At 43.8% G+C, this 13622-nt stretch overlaps 1 protein-coding gene across 9 annotated transcripts in view; it reads left to right on the forward strand.

Moving 5' to 3' along the window:
- The window catches only part of SKAP1 (src kinase associated phosphoprotein 1), a 312733-nt gene that overhangs the window by 172270 nt on the left and 126841 nt on the right, over window positions 1-13622 (forward strand). Inside the window, exon 1 of one of the 9 annotated variants that reach the window (XM_080979454.1) lies at window positions 1573-1800. The exons of the other annotated variants lie outside the window; for them this stretch is intronic. Within the exon in view, the coding sequence (XP_080835580.1) occupies window positions 1680-1800 (121 nt within the window). The 5' untranslated portion in view covers window positions 1573-1679. Of the gene's footprint in view, window positions 1-1572; window positions 1801-13622 lie in introns of those variants that run through there. 9 annotated transcript variants of the gene reach the window in all.

A 13622-nucleotide genomic window follows, 5' to 3' on the forward strand; every position in this document is an offset into this window, starting at 1 on the left:
GCATTTAACGCACATGACGTTGCCCAAATGATCCTAGGCATCGTAGCTTTCCTCTCACAGGCCTACAATTCCCAGAACCCCTAAGAAACTACAATTCCCAGAATCTTTTGGGGGAAGACACCTGCTTTTTAGAACAGGGAGGAGAACCTACAGTTCACTTTCCCAGTTTCATAGGAAGCAGGAACGGGAAGCTTATGTGCTTCCAATAGGATGACTTGACAGAGCAGGATGTATAAAATATTGCTCCAAAAGTTGGCTGCCTCCCCTCTCTCTGCCGAGTGGTGGCAAGAGCCCATGGGGTTCCAGGCTCTCACCTTTGGAAAACTGAGACATGGCGGAGACTGTTGCAGCTTTAAGAAAGAGTACAGCAGAGTCCTTGCAAGAGGGACTTGTCCTCCACAGCAGGGCAGCCAGCCTTACCAAGTTGGATTCCAGAATTCTGGCAGAGCTTGAAGATTGGAGGAGACTTGGAAAGCGAGTTTGAATGTTGCGGGGGAGGCAGTTGAGAGTGTTGAGAGCAGTGGGTTCTAGAAGGGGGCACTTGGTGGGGGACCTGAAGCTGCGCTGGGCAGCTATTCAGCTTAGGATCAGTATGACAGTTGCCATAGCCCTCGTTTGATGGTGGCTAAAAAGGAACAGAGATGCAGAGAGGGACTGTGAGTCTCCTGTGGAGGCTGGGGAATGTGGCAGTCGCATGCCCAGTGAAGAGGGGCTCTGCCAGCTGCCCAGGAACAGAATTTCCCCTATTTAGGAGGGCCATGGGCATTGCTAATGCCCAGATGCCTCGCACCACCCTCTCCAATTACCTGGAAAGCAGCTCTACAGATCTGGGCTATGCCTGATTATCGTCTTCCCAAGCAACTTAAAAATGTAATGCTGGTGGTCAACAAAAGAGGTTTAAAGACCCTCTCAAGGCAAATCTAAAAGAAATGTAGTATACACAATCAGGAAATGCTGGCCTGCGAGTGCTCCAATTGGAGAACAGCCTTTACGAACAGTGTCATGGACTTTTGAAGACACTCAAACTCAGGACAAAAGGGAGAAACAAGCTAAGAGGAAGCATGTTTGGCAAACCCTCACCATGATCAACTCCCACCTGGAAACCTATATCCCCACTGTAGAAGGACATGTGAATCTAGAATTGGCCTCCACAGTCACTTATGGGCTCACTGTTAAGACTGTGTTCATGGAAGACAATCTTACTCAGCTACGAGTGATCACCAAAGAAGAAGATGATAGACTTGGGGTCTACGGCCAATTTCATGGACATGGACTTCATGGACAATCCTCCTGGCAAGATGCCTCACATTTCCATGCGCATTTGCACAGCAGCATGGTGTGACAATGCAATAATTGGGGAATCCGCTGACAGTGAGAACCCATTCACATGAGAGCCCATACTATATCCTGCTTCCTCCAAAGGACATGCCTCCAGGGATCAGGCTCCAGCTCCAGGGGTGAGGAACCAGAGGACATCCTTGTGGTTCCCGGCTGCCATTCTTTGCGTCTTTTCCCCACTGCCCCTTCTCCATGGAGGAATGGCTCCTGTTTGGCGCAGAAGCAGCAGCCAAATATTGGGTGCAGTTGGCTTTTATAGCCAGGGAGCAGCAGAAGGAAGAAGTGTGGTTCACTCCCAAACTTGCACCCCAAAGTTTGCCCATTATTGGCTGAAACTGTGGATGAGCCCCAGCAGTCAGTGTGGCCAGCAGAGAAGGAAGCGACGTCCTCCCCCAGCCAAAGCTGGATGGATACCCTGCCGCCTGCCCTGCTCCGCAACTGCCACCTCCCCACAGCCGGCAGGTAAGCAGCCAATATATATATATATATATATATATATATATATATATATATATATATATATTGTCTCGGAGAGAGCTCTGTAAAGTGACATTGCAAGTGTTATAAGAAAAAAAAAATGCTTCTTTTCCCTTATGGGGTACCCAAGACCCAAGGGTGTGTTGTTTCTTCCTGTCTGCCAGGTTACCTGATTGGATTACTTGGGTATCCTGACCACTCTTGTTATGATAACTACTCAATTCCTGAATCCAGGTCACAGGCTCACACCCTATTCATATCTTAAATGTGCCCTTAAGACAGGATTTGTGAAAGAGACAATGGGGAGATTTCCCATTTCCTTCAACCTTTCAGAGAAATATTTGAGGTCATTTTGGGAGAGAGAAAATGGTTTCAGGACTTTTCTGTGGGTTTCAGACATGTGGTTTACATATTTGTATGTGTTTGCTTGGTACATTTATGAACATCTATGTTATATATATAAGACCTTAAAATTCTTATAACACAAGTTATTTTCAAGTTGATTCCTCACAGAAGGAATGCACACATGACTGTTACAAAGTACTTATCAGTTAATGGTTGTGACATGCATGGAACTCATACATTACCTATTAATGTGTGTAACAGTTCTGCAACACCTTTCTGTAAAAAAGGGTTCAGAGGGGAAGAATTTTAGATTAAGAAGCAGCTGCCTGCTGCCTCCCAGCTCCAAAAAGCACCACTGGGTAGCTTTTAGAATCATAGAGTTGGAAGAGACCCTGAGGATCATCAAGTCCAACCCCCTGCAATGCAAGAATATGCAGCTGTCCCATATGAGAGTCAAACTTGCAACCTTGGTATTATCAGCACCACGCTCTAACCAACTGAGCTATCCAGGCAGACCCTATAGGTTTTCAAATGCAGTTTGAATGTTTAAAACTTCATGGGTGGAATAGCTAGGGGAATAAATTTGGAGAAACCTTTTCTCTTCCCGCACACCCTGCAAATTCCTGCCTCACAAAGCTGCTTTCCTTCCTTCAGTAATGCATTTCCTTCCCCCAACCCAGCTGCCAATAATTTTGCTCTCAGGATAGTTATCCAACTTTTAAAAAGTTTAATAGAGTAGGAAATGGTATTCCTTTCAAAAAACGAAAAAGGTTGTACTGGGCTTCCTATCCCACCCCCAGTAATGCCCCACTATTCCAAAATAATGTTTTTGTTTCTAAAGAAATAATAATAATAATAATAATAATAATAATAATAATAATTTATATCCCACCCAACTGGCTGGGTTTCCCCAGCCACTTTGGGTGGCTTACAACATATATAAAAACACAACAAAACATCAAACATTTAGAAAACCCAAAATATCCTATACAACCAACCAACCAACCAACAAACAATAGCAGTAATAAACAGTTTTCAGTTACACCCAAATTAAAATAACCGCCAACCCCAACTAAATATTTAACTAACACCAACCCGATGAAACGAAACAGAGGGACCAAAATTAGAACCTTTTAAAACATTTTAAAGCGTGTTAGCCAGTTGCCCCAACCTAAGAGTTGTTCCAGCAATGTCCCCCTGGCCTCCCAGGAGCCTCTTTTAGCTGTTCAAGGTGAGTCTGGGCCCTGCCCCCCAGGCCAGGTGAAAATGGCCTGCAGCATTACTTTTTACTGAACACAGTGTGATTCCTACCCCAGCATGAGAGCAAGCATCTTTGAAATTTAGAAATATTCTGTTTGAAAGAGTAAAGCTGTCCCCTGCAGAAGTAAGGGTCTCCCTTTCCTTCATTACATTTGCATGGTTACACAACTGCCAGGGCTAGATTAGGGCTAAATGCCCCTTATAGCAGACAGAGGTTTTTGTCTCTCCAGGCCTACATTTTTATATCTTTTTTTATCAAGAGCTATGAACTGAGTCCATTGCTCAAAGTCTGCCTTTTCCCCGAAGTCTGATGTTTACGGAGACACCGTCGATCCCTGGGGCTCACTCCCATAAAACCTTATTATCATATATTCTGGGGCATAAACTCTAGCTGTCAACCCTGGAATGGAGGCACTGGCTGTTCTTATTCACCTCCCATTATGCTCTGCTTTCACTTTCTTTCTACTGTGGGGTATATAGATATATCTATTTTGCTACGATGTTTGGTTTTTATATCCCACTCGCTCCTTTAAGCCACCAAGAAGAAAGGAAGTTTTTTCTGGGAGTCTGTAAATGGGCCCTGACAACTGACATGACAACTAACATCAGAGCCCATAAAATTAAAAAATGTGAGGTATTACAAGCTCTACAAATTCTTTGCAGGAATATAGTCAGCTTTAATTCTTAAATGGCTTACGTTGAGGTTGAAACGCTTTCCAGCTTTGCACCAGATTTGCCTCTTACCTAACACGCTGTGGGTGTGCATCCAAATAAATGCAGAGATTAACTCATTTGTTATATCTGCACATACTCTTCATTCAAGGTGTGCAATGCATATTATTCTACTATCTAGATCTTAATGCTTTAGCTTCAAATGTTGAAGTGTATCAAATCTCTTTATGCAATGTACATATGTGCAGATTTCAAGAAGCTACCTGGCTTTGTATAATAACAGTTGCCCCCAGCTGCTTAAATTCACTTTCCAGGTTTAAATGGAGTTTGGAGGTTTATCCGGGTTATCACACTCAATATAGGCATGTGGTAATACTGTGCAGAAATGAACCAAGAGTCGATAAATTCAGTCAATGGACGGCTATTGGTGAATTAGCCATCCTTTCTGGCAATGATCCTTGACCTAGAAAATTCCCAGCACACTGAGTTTTTCATGAATTGCTAGGAACTCTTAAGGAGGATGCGATATTTCTGCTGGAAGCAAAACACTCTCACTTTACACTGGCCTTAGGAGAAGCAGGAAGAAAAAGTTGGATTGCTTCCACCAGCTACAAGTCCAGTGGAAAGTGAGAATGGATAAGCCTCCATTCCCTCCCATTTGTTTAGTGCACACAGAGGACCTGGGGAGAGCAGAGTGGCCTTGTCACACTTTGCACTGGGCTTTGGAGAAGGAAAAAAAGCAATGTGACTCCTTCATGCTGTTTCTACCATCCCTGAGTTCCTTACATGTATCAGAGCTTTAGTGAGGGGAGGTCTCAGCAGGGACCACAAATAATGGTTGGCTAGGCTACTAAGCAAAGCTAAAATGTGTGAACCGCTGAAGTGGGACTTGTAGTATCACTTGTGTTTTTGTTGGCTTTTGCAGATCTGTACCACAAACCTAAACAATTTTGGCCAACACTTCCTCTCCCAGGGAATCCTGGGAACAATAGTTCTGTGAGAGGGGCAAGGCATATTTAACAGAGAACATAAAAAGAGACCTGTTTTCCATTGTAGCCGCCTTCCGGAGGCCCACAAGCAAGGCATGAGCATAATAACCATCTCTTGCTCTGCTTCCCCAATAACAGGTATTTAAAAGTATGCTACCTCTGATCCTCCCAGGGACGCGGGTGGCGCTGTGGGTTAAACCACAGAGCCTAGGACTTGTTGATCAGAAGGTCGGCGGTTTGAATCCCCGCGACAGGGTGAGCTCCCGCTGCTCGGTCCCAGCTCCTGCCAACCTAGCAATTCGAAAGCACGTCAAAGTGCAAATAGATAAATAGGTACCTCTCTGGCGGGAAGGTAAACGCTGCTCTGGTTCGCCAGAAGCGGCTTAGTCATGCTGGCCACATGACCTGGAAGCTGTACGCTGGCTCCCTCGGCCAATAAAGCGAGACGAGCGCCGCAACCCCAGAGTCAGTCATGACTGGACCTAATGGTCAGGGGTCCCTTTACCTTTACCTTTATCTCTGATCCTGGAGATGGCATACAACCACCGTGACAAATAGTTAAGCATTGGCTCTCTTATCCTCCATGAATCTATCTATTTCCATTTTAAAGCCATCAAGGTTGGTGATCATTGCCACATCTTGTGGCAGCAAAATCCGTAGTGTTACTATACACTGTAAGAATTCTCAGCATCCTCACCAACTGCACTTCCAAGATTCTTTGTGGAAAGGCATGAAAGTTAAAATCATATAGAAGTTTGTAGCCTGGAAATATTCCTGGCATTTGTAGCCTGGTACTTGCTTTAATGGCCATTTCCCCATGTTTCCTCCATGATTGCACTAATGTGAATGCAGGTATACACCAAATGTGGGAAGCTATTTGGGAATTTTTTGTGGGCTGTTGCCTACAGAGTACTTTCAAGAATATGTTATTAGAATGGCTCCAGTGATGATAAACTTCCTGCTGCACTGGCAGCACTTCTGTATTTCATGTGCAGATGATGTGTACATCATGTAAGAACTACATCTATGTCTACTTCATAGTATTTCTTCCCAATGCATGTACAGATAGTGAAAGAAATATAATTTCTTATGTGACACCCACAGTTCACACACAATATATTACAAGTGGCATAAGTGCTATCCGTATCAGAAGCAAGTCATGACCGAAGTAGCTATATGTATTCCCTACTTACTGTCCTTTTTCTGAATGCAAATTAATCATGGTAATTAACAATGCAAAATATACTACTATTACAAATATTTACAGAACGAGGCAGAACCATGTATTTGAAGCACACATCTGGTTCCAATAGGAAGAATTCCATGGTTGGCAGCAGTAATGTTTCTGAATGCCAGTTGCTGCAAACCATGGAAGGGGAGAGTACTATTGTGCTCAGGTCCTGTTTGCAGACTTTCCATGGGCATCTGATTGGCCACTGTGAGAACAGGGCTTCTGGACTACAGTGGTACCTCGGGTTACATACGCTTCAGGTTACAGACGCTTCAGGTTACAGACTCCGCTAACCCAGAAATATTGCCTCGGGTTAAGAACTTTGCTTCAGGTTGAGAACAGAAATCACGCCCCGGCGGCGCAGCAGCAGCAGCAGGAGGCCCCATTAGCTAAAGTGGTGCTTCAGGTTAAGAGCAGTTTCAGGTTAAGAACGGACCTCCGGAACGAATTAAGTACGTAACCAGAGGTACCACTGTACATGGGCCATTGGCCTGATCCAGCAGACACTTCTTAAGTTCTTATGAGCAAGCAGACTGCTGTAGAAACTAAGTGGGCTGCTAGGAGGGAAAGCAGGAGGCTGTCTGTCCCTCCTCTGCCATTCTCCCCCAAAAAGCAAGCCAGTGTTCATTTTGCAGGCTAATAAACTTCTGTGACTTCATTTACAAGGATGCCATGTAATGCATTTAAGTTGCAAACCATTCCATTGTCACTGAACAACACAGAATCTATTTAAGTAATATAAAACTCTAGAATCTGTCAAAATGCAGCCTGCATCTATGCATAAAATTGATGAAAGGGGGCCCAATTCAATTGAAAATTTCCTGCTTTCTGCTTCCCATCTCTAAGGTAAATGTACTCAGTTTAGTTATCTCTACCATCTTCCAAACTTTGGCGATTATTTTTGCTTTACCCAGGCAGAATGTACAGTGATCCACTTGCTTTAAAAATGTAATTCCTGAGAACATTACCACTTATTGGTAAATTACAGTTTCCCAGCACTTGAACCACTAAGTGCAGTTGTTGGGAAACAGCGAGGTTTTTTGTCCTAGGTAGTGCAACTATTGCATGCAATTTTCAAAGGACTCATGGTTTTGTCTGTATAATAAGTGTCTGTTGGATAGTATCAATAATAGTACTGCCAATTGCAAGTCCCTCTCACCCAGTTCTTAATTGTTATTCTGCCATTTTCTTTTTCTTCAAAGCATGCCTGCTGACCCTTTTCAGTACTCAGGCAAGCACATAAATAATATAATTTTAAACTAGAGCAGAGATGTCATTCTTCTCAGTGACCAGGATTCCCTTGTGCTGGTGGCCTTTGGTGCTTCAGGCTTGGTCTATATATTCAAAAGACTGAAGTGGTAGAACACCTGAAATGGTACAGTGGAAGGTAAAACTGCAGGGTGTGTATGTGTGTGTATTATATTTTTCGATACTTATCTGGGTAAAACAAAACAAAAAGTACTTTCTGCAAGTAGAAAGCCAGCATAGGAGGGAATAGATAAAACTAGAACCTTAGCCCTGATGGCTAGTTTTTTACAGCTAGGAGTTTTTTTAATCTTATTTTTTTTAATGTAGGAGCTTTCACAAATGGCACTGCTGTCAGGCAGTCTGAAGCAGTATGGTTCACTGTACCACCTCATTCTACTGCAGTTGTAGACCAGGCCTCACTCTCTGTAGGTATTCCAATAAGAGCTGTTCCTGGGACCACAAATGAATCAAAACCTGTAAGTAAAGAGACAAATTGGGGATGCAGGTGGTATAAAATACAGCTTTATCCCTCAAAACATTTTTTTAAAATTGAAACTGCACCCCCTGCACCCCATAAACCTGCTCTTTACCACTGAATAGGAGCAAATGGCAATCCATGGAAAACCCAAATTGCCATTTGTTCCAATTCAGCAGTAAAGAGCGGGTTTTCCTGGGGAAAGTGGTGGGACCCAAGAAAAAGCGCTCAGACATCAAGTTTTAAAGCACAGACCTGCAGATGTTGTTAGATAGTTTGTTTATTTCTAAAACTTTTATAACCGTTATAAACTTTTGTAACCGTTCAGTGCGGATGGCAGTAAATTGTTCACTTGTGGTGTAATTTAGTTAACACAGAAGTATGCAAGTTGTTAAGTTATATGGGGGCTCCATCCCATCAGTGTGTGTGGCACAATGTGGTGTGGACTGCACAGAACCATCCCAAAGCAGCAGCCATGCACTTGGGGAGGAGCAATGGAAAGCTTTGCTTAGTTGGGGGGGGGGGGGAATACACATACAAAGGTAGGGAGAGGGGTAGAGAAGAGGGCTTGATTGGAGCCCAGAGTTTTGTTACAGCTTTCTCAAAGAGCCAGTTTTAGATGCTAGTGTTCACCCTTGGTTTGTTTGACATCATAAGAGACTGCCCCTGAGCATGTGCTAAGTGCATTATTACATTGCAACCAGCCCCCCCTCTTTCTCTCTCTGCCACACGCGCACACACACACACACACACACACACACCCTATAGTGGAGTGGGGACAGGGGGTCTTCCACTGTGGTTTCAGCTCTTGTGCTCTTCCTTTTTGTCGCAAGCACTATAGGTGGTTAAGTCTCCCATAGCAGAAATTCCTCTTACTTCCTTTGCGGAGGTCCATGTCATGCTTTGAGAAAGAAAACCGTAGAGTACTTTGGTTATCCTTCCCTGTCTTAATGTTACAGTGGCTACAATAGTCCTTGCGTGACTCATGGGGATGGGCCACAGCTCACTGGAAGAGCACATGCATTCCATGCAGAGGGTCCTAACTTCAATCCTTGGCGTCTTCAGGTAGGGGCTGGGGGTGAGCCCTGTCTTAGAGCCTGGAGAGCCACTGCTAGCAGTGTAGACGATCCTGAGTTAGATAGACCAGTGATTTGACTCTGTTTAAGGCAGGGTCCTATGTTTCTATATGTGAGCAAGGGTTGTAGCTCAGTGATGCAGCATGTGCTTTGCAGATGCAATCCCTGACATCACTAGGTAGGGCTGGGACATATTCCTGTCTGAAACCTGCTGCCTGTTTGTATAGGGTGTGCTAGGTGGGGAAATGGTATGACTTAGTATATGGCAGCTTCACTTATTCAGAAATGTGATTTTGTGGTTCTCCTTGCTAGTGACGAGCACAGCTCATTAGTCTCAGGCCTCCAATTCCATCCCTCACATCTCTGCTTATTAAACGGATCTTGGGTATCAGGCTTGGGAAAGGCAGCTGCACGAGTCTCTAAAGATACTGCTACTACTCAAGGTGGAAAGTATTGGGTTCAGCTACAGCTACTGATATCCTTATCATCTGACTTGCTAAAAGACACCCCTTTTTTCGTCGTCCTACCCATTTCATTCTTCTTTCCCCCCTTTCCTTAATTCACTGTCTAGTGAGCTTCTGATTGACTCAAAGACCAATTAAAGTAAAATTTAATGGGAGAATAGATTAACTCCCCAAGGTTTCCCTCCCATCCATCACATTTTTATAGCAGGAGCTGTGTGGAGGCTCATAACTTCATGCTGTGAGTGTGATAATAAAGGGGGCACGGAGAGGATTCCAATTTACTGCCGTGCTGATGCGCTCTGGGGATGGGATTTACTGCCCTGTCCCTTCCTCTTTTTATTCAGGGGGAGGTCACTGGATCCATGGCCGGCGATGGGCCGCTGACAGATGAGATGTCAGGCAGAAAGATCATGACAGGAAAAGGGGGGGTGTTATGTGTAAATGTAATTGTGTCCAGAGTATGGGGATGCGGAACGTTCACCTTTCGCGCTCGAAAGGCTGCGATTACTGTAGGGCAGAAAGGCGCTTGTTGTGCAGAAATTTAGGAGCTAACGGACAGATAGGAAGGGGTGGGGATGGATTTGCCTCTCCTAAGGCTGGAGACAAGACAATGGTTGAGTTGAGAATGGTTTAAGAGAGGCATTTCTTCTTGTGGTATGGGTACACATTCTTTTCGTTGCCTAGCCAAACAAGTTTTGAAGAATTTCCAAAATACATATTTTTAAAGATTAGAAAACATGCGTAATGGTGGCAAAGCGTAAGTGTATGTACTGCAAGCAGTGGCTGGCCACCACACCCCTTCAATTCTCAGAACAGATACTACCAGCCAAAAGGTGCATCAAATTTTTGTTGATTGAAATTTCTTATTTTTTTTCCATCATGAAACATTAGTTGACAACAGAGAATCATGGGATGTTGAATCAACTGATGTCAGGAAAAATAGATTTTTCAATGGCAATTCTATGTAATTCCAGTTAATTCTGAAATTGGTGTGCCACCATTTAAATATGTGATGCTTAGTCTTGTGATATTTTTGTGGGACACTTGGCTTTTGTAAATGTGTCGTCTTAAGTGCCTTGTTATTCTTGCTTCTTGGTTGAACTTCATTCATCTCCCAGGTTGGAGGCAATAATGGTTTTTTTAAAGAGTTGAAGGTGGTATAATAAAGGCATCATTTCCCATTGTGCAACAGAGATGGGGAGTATGTGGCCCTTTGGATAGCCATAATCCATAACCATTAGCTGGCTGGGGCTGGTGGAAGTTGGAGTCCATCAGGTGGGTCCACGTTTCCCACCTGCAAAATACATACTTGTTTTGTCCTGCTGTTGTCATTGGACTAACAGTTAATGTAGGCTTTCATGAACTATAGTCAGGGCTTTTTTTCCAGCTGGAACTCAGTTCGGGCACCTCTCAAGTGAGGTCCAGCACCTCTCAGGTGGGCACCATTCTAAGAGAACAAGGGAGGTGTTCATGATGAGTTTTGGCACCTCCTTTTCTAGAAAGATAGCACTGACTACAGTGATGTGTTTGTCATACCACATTTGTTGCATCTGTCTCCAGTCCAAGGCTGCAGTGAGTGCTGGTGCTTTTGCTGTCTCGTTTTGGTTGTTTTCAAAAAATAGCACATAAGCAGATATAAACAGTGCTTTTTTCTGGGGGGACACGGGGACGCATACCCCTAAACATTTTGTGAATCGAAGTTTGGCCTCATTGAGAGGCAGTATTTCAATATGCCCCTTCATGGATCACTGCCTTGTCGTGGCGAAGGGGCTTCAATAACTCCAAGAAGCTATGAGCTATGCCGTGCAAGGCCACCCAAGATAGTCAGGTCATAGCCGAGAGTTTAGACTAAATGTGATCCACCTGGAGAAGGAACTGGCAAATCACTCCAGTATTTTGCCAAGAAAACTCCATGGACATAAAAAAGAAGCTTTGAGAAGAAAGTGAGAGTTTCCAAGGCATGCTCTGGTTCATGGGGTCATGGAGAGTCGAACACAAGTAAGATGACTAAACAACAATTTCAATATGAGTAGGAAAATGTGAGTACCCGTAAACATTTTTTAAAGAAAAAAAGCACTGGATATAAACATAAATGTCCGTGCTCCAAAACAGTGTGTGTGATGAAGAAAAATAAAGCCACCCCATTGCGGTAACAATTAGGGAAACATTCAAATTGGTGGTGCTTAAAACTTGAGAAGTTGTTTCCAATGCTAGTTCTACATTGGGGAGCAAGGCCTGCTGAACTCAATGGATCTTCTGAGTGAGCAAACATGCACAGGACTGCACTGTATGGAAGTTAGTTGTATTTAATTCCACTGAAATCAATGAAGCAAGCTAGTAATGACTCAAGTCTCTTTTATTTCAGTGGGAACTAATTATAAGTAACTTAGTCTACATCAGCCCAAGGAGTTCTGTTATAGGATTTGTGCCGTGGCTGGCAGTGGTGGTCTCTCAAGCAGAGGGCTTTCCTATCCCTGCTGTCTAAAACCCCTTTAAGAAGCGATGGGGCAACATAGCTCACTTTTCCACACAGCAACAGATTTACTAGTGATGGTGAGTCACAATTAGCACAAGCAGAAAAAAGAGGATGATATGTAAAAACATATTAGTTCATGTCAGGGGTTGCACATTAACTTTGCCCAATGGTGAGTGGCAATGAATTGCATACAGAGAACACCATTTTAAGATCTAGCTATCAACTCCAAGGCCTACCTTAGTCTTTTGCTGAATTATGATGGCATGGAAAGTTTACAAAAATTATACTGAGAGGAAAGGATCAGCCATAGGCTTGGAAACCCAGGCCTGTCAGCACCAGCCTTCTGATTGCCATCTCTGTGTTGCTTTCCCCAGATTCTGGGTTCCTCCTCCTACACACCCAACTTGAACCAATTTACCAAATTGATGGCTTTCTTTAAACAAGATTTCAGAAGGGTTTGAGAGCTATGTTTCCTGTGGGACAGATTATACAGTATCAAGGGGCCTGAAAGAAAATGCATCTTCTCCCTAGCAGGTATCTTTCTCTCTCTTTCTCTAAAGGCCTCTGCCTGAAACAGCAATGAACTGAACAGAAGGAGCAGAATTTATTTGGAAATAATAGTAACTATTTGTTGAGACTCCCCTCATCCCCCCACCCCTGGCGCGAAGATCTGGAGTTAATCATTGTTCTGCAAAACCATGAATGATGTTCCTTGTGGCTCCCCTACATAGAGAGTGTCCCGGCGGGAGTGCTACTAACGGTGTTTTGTCAGGCGCTATCAGCAGTATTGAGCCAACCTGAGCAATCCGTTATTAATCCTTTTCTCCTGGTGACATGACCGGCAATCGATGGTCTCAACAAGCCATTGAAACTGCAGCAATCAGGCAGCCTTCAGCTAATCCGATGGGTTATAGACCTGAAGGTGCATGGCTGAGGGCAGGGGGCCAGGTGGGGGGAATGGGAACTTTTGCTAAGTGAGGGGCTGTATGTTGCATTGTAGCTGCTCTGAAGTGTTTTGCAAAGGATGCCTGACCATTGTCTACATGTCTGAGGTGTTGGCATCCTCAGCAGGACAGGGAATGAAGGGCTTGTGGTTTTTTATCCTTTCCTATTGAAGTACTTATCTTTATGACAGGTGATAATTGTGTGTCGAGAGAGGGCCTGTATGTTACATAGATGCCTGCGTAGGACGATGCCATTTGTTTCTGTGTGCCCTATTGCACAGGGAAAGATTGTATCTTTCCTCTTGGGACCTCTTTCAGAATGGCAAGTAGGTTTTGCTCCCAGCACAACTTTGTCTCCTAGTGCAGTACTTTATTTTTCCTCCTATAAATGAATGGTAGCCTGTTCACTTATACATGTAAGGCCTCCAATCAAATGTTTAAGTGTATCCTTTCACTTTACAGGAGTATTTCTGTTCAGAGTTCCAGTCAGCCATTTCCTCCAAGCAGTGTTTTCCACTTTTCCCCATGGGATGGGGAAGAAATTTTTTATTTCACATTTAAAAGTGAACCTACCTAATTTGCACTTTCCAAAACAATACAAGAACCACAACACACACATGCTTCCAA

Source organism: Podarcis pityusensis, assembly GCF_964106645.2.
Source record: "Podarcis pityusensis genome assembly, chromosome: 13".
NCBI classification, from domain to species: Eukaryota; Metazoa; Chordata; class Lepidosauria; order Squamata; family Lacertidae; genus Podarcis; species Podarcis pityusensis.